Source organism: Rhinichthys klamathensis, unplaced genomic scaffold (genome assembly GCF_029890125.1).
Source record: "Rhinichthys klamathensis goyatoka isolate OS25496 unplaced genomic scaffold, OSU_Roscu_1.1 h1tg000006l_1, whole genome shotgun sequence".
Taxonomy (NCBI): domain Eukaryota; kingdom Metazoa; phylum Chordata; class Actinopteri; order Cypriniformes; family Leuciscidae; genus Rhinichthys; species Rhinichthys klamathensis.
The window spans coordinates 2993423-3009122 of NW_026606559.1; the positions used below are offsets into that span (position 1 = coordinate 2993423).

Genomic DNA, 15700 nt, shown 5'->3' on the forward strand with positions numbered 1-15700 from the left:
GATGGTCTTGATGCAACAAAAACCTTCCAGGCCTCCAGTGCAGATCTATAAAAAGAGGGAGGACCACCATTTCAGTCTCTTGCAGCTGCATTAAAAACAAACATTTATCAAAACCCATTCCACTTGCCATCCTTAAAAGAGCTGTTGCAGTGTCCATCCAGGCAGAGTATTTGTTGTGCAATAGTCTTTGGGCTGTTTGTAGCCAAAAAGTCATTATCCTAGACTTGATATCCATCAAGATACAAAGTGGCTGATCGAATCCAGTGTTACTGACCAGAAAAAGGTCACCATCATTCTTTGAATACTTTGAACTAGTCATGTAGGTGGCTGCAGTACACTCAGTTTATACCAAAGAGTAGAAGCCACTAAATTATTAGCGACCCAAACTCTTCCCCTGTAGGTCAATCGAGTACACACTCTTTCCTCTAAACCCTCCCAATTTAACTTTTGAAACTCACTTAAAAGAAAATAAATACCTAAAATTTTCAACTATTCTTTTTTCCATGGAAGATCCTGGCAACTGAGGAAGATTTTCAAAAGAAACCTGCCATGCCCAAAAAGCCTCACTTTTGGCCCAGTTAACTTTAGCCGATGAAGCTTTTTCATACACATTAAGTGCCTAAAAAAGGGTATTTTTCATGATTTACAAACACCGTCACATCAGCATAAGCACTTATGTGATACTTGAACTTTGAGATAACCCAGTAACAATAAAACAAAACAAAGTTTTACGTACATTAAAAAGAAGAGGCTCAATAGCAATGGTATATAATTTCCCTGATAAAGGGCAACCTTGTCAAAAATGAAAATTAGCCCATAATTGAATCACCCTCAAGTCATTTTATGTGTATATGACATTCTTCTTTCAGACGAATACAATCTGAGTTATATTTAAAAAATGGGTAACACTTTACTTGAAGGGGTGTGCATAAGACTGACATGACACCTTCATAATCATGACATGACACATGTCATGAATATGAAGGAGGTTTATGCATGTTTATGACAACTGTCATTAAGTGTCATTTGCTCAATTATGACATTTTTAATGCAAATATGACATTGTTTGAGATGTCTTTGTTATGACAACTTGACATAAACTAATACATCATAACGTGTCAGTGTCTTGGTAAGGACAACTTGACATTAACAAGACAACATAAATTGTCATAAATATGTCATAAACATGAAAAATAAAATATTTTTCAGGTTGTGTTGTCTTAGTAATGTCGTCATGACAAAGACACTGACAGGTTATGATGTATTGGTTTATATCAAGGTTTCATTACCAAGACATCTCAAACAATGTCATATTTGCATTAAAATGTCATAATTGAGCGAATGACACTTAATGACAGTTGTCATAAACATGCATGAAACCTCCTTCATATTCATGACGTACAGTATGTCATGTCATGATTATGAAGGTGTCATGTCAGTCTTATGCACACCCCTTCAAGTAAACTGTTACCAAAAAATGTCCTGGCTCTTCCAATCTTTATAATGGCAGTGAATGGCCGTTTCTGTTTTAAGTCCATAAAAGTGCTCCACATGGCTCCGGGGGGTTGATAAATGCCTTCTGAAGCAAACCGATGCGTTTATAAAGTAAAATAACTAGCTTCCGGCTAAACGAACATACGGATTCCACTTAAGCCTAAAGCGCAACTTACGCAACTTGTGTACTTCCAACATGTCGGAAGTAGCGTAAATATCAGCAGTATGTCGGATTACTCGCATAAGTTGCGGTTTACACTTAAGTGGAATAGCTAGTTATTTTACTTCATAAAGTTTTAAATATGTATATTTGGTAACGCTTCCTTTTACAGTACAGTACTTACGTGTTCTTACAGTGTACTTACCTAGAAAGTACTGGCTAATATAAGGTAAGTACATGGGTTAGGGCCGGGGTAGGTTTAGGGGTAGGTTCAGGGTTAGTACCTAGTTATTACCCAGTAATTATAGTTACTATAATAAGTACATAGTAAGTACATGGGTAACAGGACTGTAAAAGGAAGCGTTACCGTATATTTTTCTTACACAAACGCATCGCTTAAGTTCAGGCGGTCTTTATTAACCCCCTGGAGCCGTGTAGAGCACTTTTATGATGGATAGATGCACTTTTATGGACTTCAAAACAGAAACGGTCATTCACTGCCATTATAAAGCTTGGAAGAGCCAGGACATTTTTTATATAACTCCGATTGTATTCATCTGAAAGAAGAATGTCATATACACCTAGGATGACTTGAGGGTGAGTAAATCATGGGCTAACTTTCCTTTTTGGGTGTTATCCCTTTAACAATGCAAGCAGAACCTGTACATAGCAATTTGACCAGGTTTTAAAAATTGTCACCAATACCAAATGCTTTTAAAACATTAAAAAGATAATCATAATCAACCCGATCGAAGGCTTTTTCTTGACCCAAAAGAATTATACCAACTTTTGTTTCAAAACCTTTACAAATGTCTAAAATGTCTCGAATTAAAAACAAGTTATGCATTATCGTTCTCTCCGGAATATCTTTTAGATCTGTTAGCAAGACACTTGGACAAAATGTTATAATCAGTGGTCAGTAATGAATCAGGTCTCCAATTTTTTTTTTAAAGAGATAAATCCCCCTTTTTTGGTAATAAAGATAAAACGGCATATTGACAAGATAGGCAAATAACCTAGCCTGACTTCGTCATACTCATATTCTAGTCTAGAATGTGAGTCTGATACTGCTCCATAGGGCTTTGATTATGAGGCGTGTCTTAACCGAACCAAAAAAAAAAAAAAAAAACCTCTGCACTCAATTGGATAGACCTACAACCAATCAGAGCAACGCAGTAAGTCAGCTACATAGTTGCATGTTTCAACAGAACTCATATAATAATGACTGTTGCTTCTTTTACTTGGTCCTCCATGAGTGCGACCAAAGGAGAAACCACAACGACCACAGGGTTTTCATTGCGTCCCATCTTCTTAGTGACCATCGGAGCCAGCTGATAAAATAAACTTTTGCTGAAACCCGTAGTAAGGACGGCAAACACATCTTTCCGATCGACAAATGCCTTGATTGCAGTTCTCTGTTCGTCTTTTAAAATTAATGCGCTGTCGATTTATTTTACAACAGACGCGATAGCGGAATCTATACATCTCAATTCTCCAGCTGCAGTCATCTTTGAGGGAAACCAGTTCAACCCAAGCGCTCTTTGATAACGTGATGATTACGTAACTGCAGATCATCTGTCCATCATCGTATAAAGCCCGCCCTGGCAATTTGATTGGCCCGACAAATTTTGAATTAATTTTTTCTCAATGGATCTAGTCCAGACCGAACTTCCCGACCAAAAAATGTTGTTGGCGGGGTTCGGGCTGGCATCCCGGCTACAAATAACCATCTTTGCTGCATGCATTCACAGAGAACCTCTTATAAATCTCCACCAATGCAGTTCCAAAATCGCTTGTAAAATTCATCCCCATCAATACAAGGAGATTGTCCAATACCAAGCTGACCAATTGTAGCAGTAAGTTCTTGAAAAGACAGCTCAGTGTCTTAGAGTCTGAGTCTATTTGAGGCAAGTCTTGAATTAGCTATTCAGCACAATCAGTATCACACTGATCAGCAGTTCTGTCAGGACCACTATTGTCAAATACGATTGACAATTAGCATACAGTTTGGATTGGCGGTATGGTTCTGTTCTGGGCAAGAACTCCCTGCGCATCCATGCAGCCTAGCATGGATAAGAGCAGCAATAACCCCCTGGAATATAAAGTCACTGCATCTCATCTCTGTAATATTAATGGTCACCCTCCCATCAGGAAGGTGAAGACATGCAATCTGTTTCGGTTGTGCCACTTTGCACTCTAAATTAACAAAAATAAGCACTAGGGGCATCCATGTCATTAACAGAGACAAACCAAGACCTTACTAGAGCTCCATTCACCCTTTCATTAAAAAACAACCCCAATTCTCTTTTTTTTTCTTGCAGGTTATTAAGCAAATTAGGATCATATCTGAATTAGATCCACCTCCATATTTGATATGTCCTTCTCAATTGACTGAATGGTTTCTATTATTTTTTTAGTGGAATTATCAGTGTGTTGCAAACAAAACAATTTAATATTTGTTTTCCCTATTTCCCACCACTGTTTTAAATGATCAACAGTGCCTTTACACAATCTCCACTGTTGCCAAACAGTTTCAAATGTTTACAAAAATGTATATCCTAACGATATTTAATGTTAATATGCCAATAAGTCTTTTTTTATACACTTGGATAAAATTATAGTGAGACAAACCAAATGATGAACAGTGAACCCTATGGAATGAAAAAAACAATCAATAATCCGACTACTAAAATGATTGGACACATAGATCCATTCCAGTCGAGCAGCACTAACTCTGTTATCCATCATTTTAATCCAAGTATATTGTCTCACTCGTGGATATACAATTCTCCACATATCTAAAATAACTATTTTTCCAATTATTTTCTATAACTGAGATGAAGACTGAAAATTAGGTTCTTCATTGGTATGATCAATAGTGCAATTTTCAGTACAGCTCCAATCGCCTCCCATAATTATATTACAATCAGAACACTGATTTAAAATATTACTTTACATAAAGATAACTCGTTCATGCCCCACATTAGGTGCATATACATTTACAAAATAAAAAATAACTCTTTCAATATCAGCCTTCACTACAAGAAGTCTACCATTTACAGGTTCCTCTGTTTTTAAAACATTAACTCTTATATCTGGAGATAAAAATATTGCACCCCTGCGCTCACAATTGTTTTATGACTGCATGGATGTATGGAAGGTCAATTACAAAAGTACTTTTTTTCTCTATTTTTTCTATACTTTCTAACTGCAGTTAAATGCTTATTTAGACGGAAACGCTTAATTTTACTCAAGAGATCAAAACCCCCACAGTCTTCTGAAGAAATGTAAATGACTTTACAACCTTCTCTACATCAGAAAAAAAGTCTTTAACATTAACCTGCTTTCCAAAAGTATTGTCTAGAAACTGATCAATTTCCTCTAAAATATACAAAGAGAGATCATTCTGAGGATATTGAGAGTTCTCTTCAAACCCATACTGCGAGCAGGAGTAAATATCCTGCATAGAAGCAGACTCATCTGACAACGCATCCTCTGCTGCCTTCAGCGATTCTGTTCAACTCTTCTCTGCATCACACCCATACTGATCAGCACTAGTACTTGGCACCACAGTCTTGTCACATTCATTGTCACACTGTCGCCTTTTTCGCCTTTGTCGCCATTGGCTTTTGGCTTGCTTAGTTGGGGACATTTAATTTATTTTAATATTCAACATCACAGTTTTCTACAGAGTGGCTATATATATGAATGAACTAAATTAATAACTTTTTTACAACAAAAATTAAACATCACTGAACTTACTTAAGATGGACTTTGACACTATTTTCTTCTGGAAACAAACTTTGTTCCATTATTTCCCTGTTATCTCTGTAAAGCTGCTTTGAAACAATATGTATTGTAAAATTGTAAAAAGCGCTATATAAATAAAGGTGACTTGACTTGCCCTGTTCAGCCACTAAAAATGATTTACCTTTACCAGTGTTAGCAGTATTCAAACTTGTTACCTCTACAACTGGCATCTCTGAAGTATTCGCCGCTACATCCATATTAATCTCTGAGTGTCTCAGCTTCCGTGAGGCCTGAAATATCCTCCTGACCCATATGTATAGAAGCAGCCAGAGTAGTTGCATAAATCATATATGATCCTTCTTCATGTTTTATATGAAAAGAGACGTTAAGTGTACGATCTGGTGAATCTAAAAACATCTAAACCTGTCTCCTAAAATAAATAACATGCTTCAATACCAGGTGGTTACACCCCATGGAAATCGCTCTTAACGGACTCACAATCTTTCCAAACAGCAATAATTCACACTCTACGTCATCAAAGATGAACGGCGGCACGTTTGAAATCACTACTGTGTAATATTGAATACAACATGTTCTGTTCTATTTATTCAAAGGAGAGGAGGAATGTAAATCCGAGGGTCGTCTCTTTTCACGTAGCACCACGGCCCCTAGCGTTGGCCCCTCTTCCCCACTGATGAGAAAGAAGAAAAAGAGGGATCTGATGAAGGTGATGGAGGAGGAGGCAAAGGAGCTGCTTTCTCATTTTAACCATCGGAATGTGGATGCATTACTGCGCCTCACCCGTAACACACTGGAGACCCTGCGCAAGCGTATCCACGCGATATCCCTGATGCAATTTCTTGGTTGGTTGTTTTTCTGATAATAATTTAGTGAACACATTTTTAGTTTATTCCATTAAGTCAGAAAAGTCAGGAAAAAGGTCTATTGTCTATTAGCGTAGCAGCTCATGCAGAAGTCACTTTTAAACCAAGTAGCTTTCTGTTGGTCAGTGCAACAAGTTACCAACTTGAAATTGAGCGAAGTCTGTGTGGAGAATTCGTGGATTCTTATCGAAAAGACCAATTTTGCCAAGGAACTAAACATGCGACCTCACATTTATTATTTTTTCCAAGCACAAAGCTTCCTATAATCATTTGGTGGGCCAACTCTAACTCATTGTAAATAAATTCCACTTCCCATGCAGCAGAAGCAGATTCCCCCAGTCGGCAGAAGGGAAGTGGGTCGCAGCCCATCTTTAAGGCTGGAGTGTGTTTAACCATCCCCAACATCATCATGGTTCCAGGGCTAGATGAGGTTCAGCAAGCCTTGAACAAAGCTGTGGAAGGTGTGGTCAGCGTCAGTAAAGGAGTTGGACAGTGGAGTAAAGAGAGAATTTCCAAGGTTTTATTTTATTTATCATTAATTTCTTTCTATACAAAAACAAACACTCGTTTTTGATCCATTAATGCATCTCTCACTTACTGAATGCGATCATCTCACTGTTTTTAGCGCCTGGCATAAGAAATCAACGCGTGCTGTAATGAATAATTAATCAAGCCGTCTTCTTTTTTTGGGTGCACATTATTAAACAGACACTGTTGTGTCTGCTGAAGCTTTTTTTGTAACTTTTGACTAAGTTAACTTTTAAGAAATATAGCCTACACATTTAAAACCAGGCTGTGTTTATTCTTACCGAGTCTGGCTGCACGATATATCGTTTTAGCATCGGTATCACAATGCGCGCATTCGCGAAAGTCACATCACACAATGTGCGATGTCAAGTAAAGGGATCATAGTTGACCCGTACAGGGGTGCGTTTCCCGTACAATGACCTAACTCGATGCTTCACTAGCATAGTATGATGCATCGTTGAAGAAATCAACTAGCTAGTCACGACTGTTTCCCGAAACCATATTCGCAAAGTGGTCGTTCAACCACGTTGGTTTATGACGTCACGCATGGGGTGGAGTAATAACTTATTTTAATGAAACTGTTTGAGATCGAATTAATGCTAGATGTTTTGATATAATCTAGCAGGCATCTGATATGGCATCTGAGGAATATTTCTAATTTTTCTCAGTTATTTCACTTTATTTCCAGATTCAATCATAGGCTCGTTCTTACATAGTAGAGCACGTTCGCACATGTCTTCAAAAATGGTGCTTTAAATCTCTTGACAAACTCAAAGACGTAAATGACATTTGTATGTATTCTAAATAAAAGACACAGATTGTACTGAATGTCAGCTTGCTTATTTTGCTCAAGATAATGATGTATTAAGTCCACATGTTATGCAAACTAGAAACTGTGCTTTTAACCACACGTCGAGAGCTGTCGTTCCAACCACACAACTCTGCGATGCTGTTTGCGAATGTTCGTTGGAATGATGGTTTCGGGAAACATCGACTCGTTGAACTATGCTGATAACGACGGAACTTGCGACCATAGTTGGCTAACGATGCTTTTGGGAAACGCACCCCTGATCAGGCCCCATGGTTCGAAACAACGTGATTCTCGGATTAACTACAAAGTTTAACCATCATAAAGCGAAAGTTATAAAATTTTCATCATTTGCACGTGTTTTAGGTCCTGTCAGTTTAAACATTCAAGCGATTTTAAACCATTGTGCAAGAAGAATTGTGCAAGGAGACACGAAAGAGAACTCAATTTAGAAATTGTGCGCTGTTTTCTGTGCGCACACACAGAGCAGCACAGACAGCATGCGAACACCGAATTCCGTTCTCTTCCACGTCTATTTGTACTTGAACGGACACGTACATTCAAAATTATGTCAAAATGCCCGTCTCAGTAAGTATTCTTAAGCACATTCGCTTATGGCTAGTGAGCATAAACAATTGAGAAAGAAAATGGATGTGTATCATTGTATTGGATCTGGTGCATTCGGTCTTAAAGTGACGGCAGCCTAATATGCCTGCTGCTGTATGTCATTAATGTTAATCAAACAACAAAACACAAAGATAAAATCACTTATGTAGCTAATGTAAAAATAATAATTCACAATTAAAAGAATTAATTATTATTTATATTTAAGTTATACAATAAGGAATATGCAGTTATTTTACATTTGATAATTCAATGTACCTGAATACTGTTAGACTTACCTGAAAAACATAAAGCCCTGTTAATTTAATTTGTTTCTTTGTTCTATTGTAACATATAAATGTTACTCTTGCTCTTCGTAGTCTTTCATTCAAATGCAGAACCCTGAAACTCGTTTTTTTAGCTCATGTCACCAAGGCCTCTTATTTTTCAACCCTTGATAAAAAGTTCAACCTTGTATTCATTTTTGTTAAAGACACTTGAAAATGTCACATTATAGAAGTAAAATGGGTTTCAAAAACTATTTTATGTTGACTTTAAGTAACCTATTATGTACCTTACCTTAGTATTTTATTCTCCTTTTACTCTCATACTTTGTAGCTAATTATTTAGTTTTTTTGAACTGGTGTGAACTTAAAAGTTGCAATACCAAATCTTAGCATTTCTTATTTGTGTGTAATGCATGCAAAATGTCAGACTTGAGTATTTTTGTTGTCACAGAGGAAAATGAGTGAGCGACGCATGGCCGCTCTGAAACAGAACAAAGAAGAGAGTGAATCAGAAGACGGTGAATCAACCTATCGCAGCTTCGCCGGTACGACTTTTCCTCACTCTCTGTAATTACACAGCTCAGCAGAGCAAATCAAGAACTAACAGGTCCTTGGTCAGTTGAAAAATTGTCTTTATAATGACTGAAAATAAAAGCTCTGGATGGATAAGCTGATCTCCAACCATTTGATAAATGAAAGGGAGATAAAGATAATGAATGCAAAGACAGTGGATGTGATTTTATGAAGTGGTGACATGTTCTTAGTGTCACAGTAAACTTATCCACATTCTTTATTCTCTCTCTATCGCTCACTCGCTCTCAGAATAGGGGAAACTGACACAAAATTGACTACAGCAGTGCCACAACAACATATCTCTGCCTACTGTAATGAAGCGAATCTGCCTGTAAATCTTTCATCCCTTAAAATAGATCAGAGATAAAGGGTCCTTCATAGGACTGATTTGAGGCGAAAATATTATATTACTGTTTTTCAGAGGTATTCTTCTCTTACAGCTCCTCTCTGCTTTTGTTTATTAAATTGAATCACTCTTCTTTGTGTATTTTTTTTTCCTCCTGAAGGCAGTACCTCAGATATATCGGCATCTGCAAACCAGGCCATTCCCGTCCAAATCAAGAACTACCACAAAAGCATCTCTGAGAACAAAGAGATTGTCAAGCTGGTCTCTGTGCTTAGTACATCCATCAACTCCTCCAAGAAGGTCTGAATTTTTGTTGTTCTAATGTTTTGTTTTTTTCCTATTTCATGACAATGTCCCTGACTATTATCAATCAATTTAGCCGAGATTTGCCCACAGACTAAAATGATTCAAATCTGATTTATTTATTTGAAAACTAGGCAAATAAAATGAATCCCATTGAATGAAAAATTCTAGATTGAATAAAATAAGGCATAACCAGAAGGCCATCCTCTGACCTAGAAACAGAATCAATATTAGCACTTTTAGAAAAATATGAGCTGCACATATCTGCTTTCTAAACCCTCTAAAATGCCTTGACCTATAGACATCTATTGTAAGTGTATTACTGTAAACACTACTATAAACACTTTTACAAACTGAGGAATCATTTTAAAGGATTTTCTTTGGCAATTCACAGCAGGCTACAGATGCTTATTTAGAATTTGCCACTTTCCTTTAAGGCATATGAAAACATACGTATTATTTACAAGTCAGAAATATGATTGTCCCATGTGAACAAGTTTATATAGCCTTTGCTGAATATGTTTGCTTCATTCGGTTGTGTTTATAATGTGACAATGTGATATTGTTTGATGTGTAATGCGTGGTACTTGTCATGTTACACAGGAAATAATGAACGCTTTGGATCGCTTTAGCCTCTATCACCACATCTGGAAGAAAGACAGAGAGGAAACCATCCAGAAATTCATTCAGGGGAACCCTCTTCTTTCTGAATTTGAGTCTCAGATCTTGTACTACAGAGATCTGGAGCTGGAGATTAATGCAGAACCTGAGTTTATCTCAGTAGGAGCTCTGGCACTATATACAGGTAAACAGACTCTGAATCAACAGAAACTAAGTGTTCTAACAGTGATAGAGAGCTTAGCAGAAAGTCAAGAGACATGTTTATTAAAATCGCACAGCTACTGATTGCTTCAATACAGGGAACATGCTTATTATTGCTGCAATTGTTTGTAGGTTATTATATATTCATATAACTTTTTTATTTAGTTTAGATTAATTAATTATTATTATTTCAAGCCTTTATGATACATATGTAGCAGTGCTTGCTAGCAGAGATACAGCTTTTGGAGAAAAGAAATTGACTTTATTATTATTATCACGCTACAAAAGGCCCCTTTATTCCTTGTGTGTTGCTGAATTTACCTACAGTGGATCTGAAGTTGGCCCTTACTGCTGAGACAAAGAGCTGGATGGTGGATTTTGGTCACCATTGCAACAGGAAGTATCATATGGAGATGGAACAGATCTTCACTTTTATAGATGAGGCGAGCAAGAAACTCAACAGGCAGATTAAAGACTTGGATGATATTCGTATCGCCATGGCAACGCTCAAAGAGATCAGGGAACACCAGATCTCCATAGACTTTCAAGTTGGTCCAATTGAGGTACATACAAATAAACAGAAAAAATAACACATTATGACATTTTGAATAATCTTTACGCAGCTCTTTTTCATGTACAATTCATGGTGACCACAGCTGGCACAACTCCTAATAATAATTCCCTACAACTTGATTAAAGAAGACCTCGAATATGCTGTATGTATAATGTGTATGTTGAACAGACTTGTGTTTTTTTTTCTCTTCTCCTTTTTGGAGCTGTAAAGAAATCCACTCTGTTCCACAGTACATACATACATACATACATACATACAAATAAATAAATAAATAAATAAATCATAGGGGGTAAATAATGATAGATTATAATTATTATTATTATTTTTATTATTATTATTTATTTATTTTTTATTGTTTAAATTTTATTCATTTTAATATGTATTTTTGCTGAAGCATTAAGAAAGTAAACAGGTACAGAACATAAAGCAGTTATGTATTATCCTATGATAGGACTGCAATGTCTCTTTCCCTGGTTTTGGCCTTCAGGAATCGTACGCCATGCTATATAAGTATGGATTATTGATTGCCAAAGAGGAAGCGGAGAAAGTGGACACACTTCGGTACACCTGGGAGAAACTGCTTTCCCGTAGCACAGAGGTGCAGAACGAGCTGGTGTCCCTCCAACCAAACTTTAGAGGAGAACTCATCAAAAACGTTGAGACCTTTGTGGAAGACTGCCAGTACTTCTACCATGACTATGATAGGGTGAGTCCTGAGGAGCAGGTAAAATCTATCCATCCACTTCTCTTGCTTTGAGATGATCCCTCAGGCAATTATGGTTTCAAGCCCAAACACAATGTTTTCCTGCATTTATATTCCTGTGGGAATTACGTAACATATAATGCCAGAAATCAAGCCACACAAAAATCTGAGTGAATCTTTGAAGCAACTGATGTTCCCTTTCAAAAGCTACTCTCAATGCTGTGATTTGGCGCTCTGGCAAACACTTTTTTAATGAACAGCTGTGAAATATGTGCGCAACACGTCAATGAAAATGACTTAGAACTTTTATAGCCTCAGACAGTGACGTCATTGGAATGCACACTCATCAGAGGCTATAATTAGATGTGCCACAGGTGCATCTACAGGTATTTTTGTCTTCAGACCATACTGTATGTATGTGTAACTCAAGCTCTATCTGACTCTTTGCTAGGAGTTAGGCAATGTGCAGAAAATTCTCTCTTCTCCTCTCACTCTTTTAAACAAGTGAAAAAGGAAAAGAAAAGAAAAATGAGCGGTGTGCAAAGTAAATGGTGTCTGAATGCGACATACACCAGTATTGCTCTTTTTGTTTGGGGGATGAGCACGCTGCCCTTGCGTTGCAGGAGGGCGAGTGCAAACATTGTGATTTATTCACGGTTAAGATGGTACGCGCTCGTCTTGCTTACTTCCAAGGGCCAGCACCGCTATGCCATCATGGGGCTCGTGAATGGATCTGAGGGGTGAGAGACGGGTCCGTCACTATCGCTCGCACTCTCTCCAGACCCAGATGTCCTTTTGCTCGATCCCGAAACGCACTCTGGCCCTTCTTCGGCTCGTGCAGAGGATAATGAATCTCTTGCCTACCTCCGAGCGTTCCTCGCGTGATGATAAAGCTTGTGAGGAATTACTCGAGGTGGTTGTCCGCGCGGTGGCCAGATTACAGCTAGACTGGCCACACGAACAAGAGACCCCAAAACGCTCTAAACTGGGTGACAGATTTCTCACGGCCATCAAGGACATGGACCGAGTGTTCCTGCTTGATGCCCCTATCTCACCTTCTGGCATGTCTGGCGACTCGGTTAATACAGTCGTCAGCAGGTTTCGGGAGGTGAAGAAACATGAGGAAGCATTCGTGCAATTCGCCGCACTCAGGGAGAGGGGCTGCCGGCTGCTGGCCACCCAGCCTCGTCCCAGTCCTTCTGTAAAACATGAGGCACAAAAACAGAGTGTGGTGAGTCAAGCTCCCCTTGTCAAGACTGGGGACTGGCTCGCCGCCCTCAGCAGCCTCCAAAAAGGCCAAACCTCAGGACTATCATCTCCAAAAAGATGAAATCCTGATGTTCTTGCGCCCAGCTCTGTGGGGGTGGATGGGGCAAGTAAAAATAAATCAGCCCGCCCCTTCCCAGCACCCCCACAAAACCTCTGTACCATCCCTGCCGCCTCTGGTGTTTCGGGGGGCAGCAGTTTCCAGCAAATATTGGATATCAAATATTCCCAACATCCCCCTAATGGGAAGTATCAAAATTGGTACCCTATTCAGAGAACTTGGCAGCATGGAACCTACTGCCTGGTATATCTATGTGGGTCCTATCGAAAGTAGAAAAAGGTTACAGGAATCAATTTGTTTGCATTCTCCGCGAATCAATGGTGTGGTCCCCACTACAGTGAAACCAGAACAGGCACACTTACTGTCACAAGAGCTGCAATCTCCTCTGGTCAAAGGGGCCATAGAACATGTTCCCCTCCCAGAGAGAGAGAGAGTCAGGCTACTACAGCAGATACTTCCTGTTTCCTAAGAAAGATGGGGTGTTGCGTCCAATTTTAGACCGTTCTGTCAGAATGCTCAAGATCAAGATACTAACTATCAAGATGATTGTGTCGCAATTTCAACATTGCGAATGGTTCGTCACGATCGATCTCAAAGATGCAAATATTCACATAGAAATACTGCCACAACACAGGAAGTTCCTGAGGTTCGCTTTTGTGGGCGAAGCTTATCAATATCGGGGTTTTCCATTCAGCCTAGCTTTATCACGCTACACATACACAAAGTGCATGGATGCAGCACTGTCTCCATTGTGACTGTATTTTGAATTACATAGACAATTGGCTGATATTAACACAGTCACAAGAGCTGGCGTTACGAAACAGAGATGTCGACTAACTCATCTAGTTTCTCTGGGGTTGAGACTCAACGTCAACAATAGCGTTCTCTCTCCTACCCAGATAACGGCATATTTCGTATTGGATTACTAAATCCAGATCACGATGCGGGCACATTGAGAATACCCTGAGCAAAGTCAGGCCAGGTCAAGATTGTACTGTTCATCAGTATCAGCAAATATTTCATCTCATGGCATCTGAAAGGCCCTTCACGGTGATCCCTATGGGCCTTTTGCACATGAGACCATTTCAGTTGTGGCTCAAAGCCATTTCAGCCAAGGGCCAATCCCCGAAGGCAGATAAGGGTTACGCGCCGCAGGCTACTTATCCTCTCCATGTGGCTCAGACCCCAGCTTCTTGCCTTGGGTCCCACTCTCTAGGTGCACCTTGCCGTCTCAAAATGCTAACAACAGACGTGTTGCACACATATTTCACAACTGGTCAAAACAAAAATTGTTTCCAGAGCACTGAATCAAGCGTAGCATCTCGTTCCCGTTTTTTCAGGGGACAGGATTACAGTCAAATAACCCAAGATGTTTCCACTGCACAGGAAAAACAAAGTGGTTGTTTATCTTAAATTAACAATATGTGCATACGTTTCTCTGGTTTTGTGCTTGTCAAATCTTTAGGATGGTCCCATGGTGGTTGGATTGGCTCCCCAGGATGCCAGTGATAGGCTTATTATGTTTCAGGTACAGTATCCTGTAAATCCTGTTTGCATAAACATAACATACATTTCCTTGACATACTATCATAATATAACTATATTACACTGAATACTTTTTGTTAATTTTTTGTTTTTGTTCTCCCCTTTAAATAATTTGATACAAATTATCTGTCATGGGTTAGCATGTAGTAAATATCCAAGAGAGTTGTGTGACACAGAATGAATGAGAATTAGTCTTTTAACTAACACAAAGAGAAATAGCATACACATGCCGACTTAGATTAACACAATATAATGAACAGAGGAGAGAACTGAAGGCTTAAAAACACTGAGGATGTTAATCAAAAGAACAGGAAACAGGTGTGTAACTAATTGGAAACCATGACAACAACTGAATGTCTGGGGCAAATTCCAATCAGAAGTAAGCAATCCCTGTGCTATACTCACTCCAAAGGGCAGAGCCCTTGAATTGGGGACTTTGGAGGGAGCAGGGCACTTGTGTGTAATAATGAAGCTGTTTGGAATGCACTTGGCGAAGGCAGCAATGAACGACCACGTAACGATCTGGTCTTAACTTTATAAGTTAAACATTAAACATAAAGCATTAAAAACATTTTCTACCTATGAAACTTTATAAATTAAATATGAAATGCATGACGAAAATGTGTCTATTTATCACAACAAAACAAAACAACCTGAATTTATTCTGTTTATACATTAACTCCACCCGGTGCTTTAAGTGGCCCAAAAGAGGTGCCGGTACTCTATTATTATTATTATTTATTTATTTATTTTTGCTGACTCCCCTCCTCCCCTGAGGTAACAACAACTATATTGAAGGGGTTTTATATACAGCAGCCAACAGACGACCTCATAAAAAATAATAAATCCTTTTATTAGTTTGTGGATTTGCTTGAGCTAGAAAGAGCTACTGAACATTAATAAAATGTGCAAAAGGGTATTGAAAAAATACCCTTAGAAAGAGCTACTGTAGAAAGAGCTACTGAACATAAATAAAATGTGCAGGTAGGGTAT

At 38.6% G+C, this 15700-nt stretch overlaps 1 protein-coding gene across 1 annotated transcript in view; it reads left to right on the forward strand.

Moving 5' to 3' along the window:
* Positions 1-15700, forward strand: part of dnah5 (dynein, axonemal, heavy chain 5) — a 171460-nt gene that overhangs the window by 46673 nt on the left and 109087 nt on the right. The window contains exons 20-27 of the mRNA XM_056257650.1: positions 6019-6267; positions 6609-6805; positions 8966-9059; positions 9594-9733; positions 10340-10541; positions 10886-11121; positions 11620-11838; positions 14628-14690. Coding sequence (XP_056113625.1) covers positions 6019-6267; positions 6609-6805; positions 8966-9059; positions 9594-9733; positions 10340-10541; positions 10886-11121; positions 11620-11838; positions 14628-14690 — 1400 coding nt within the window. The remainder of the gene's footprint in view (positions 1-6018; positions 6268-6608; positions 6806-8965; positions 9060-9593; positions 9734-10339; positions 10542-10885; positions 11122-11619; positions 11839-14627; positions 14691-15700) is intronic.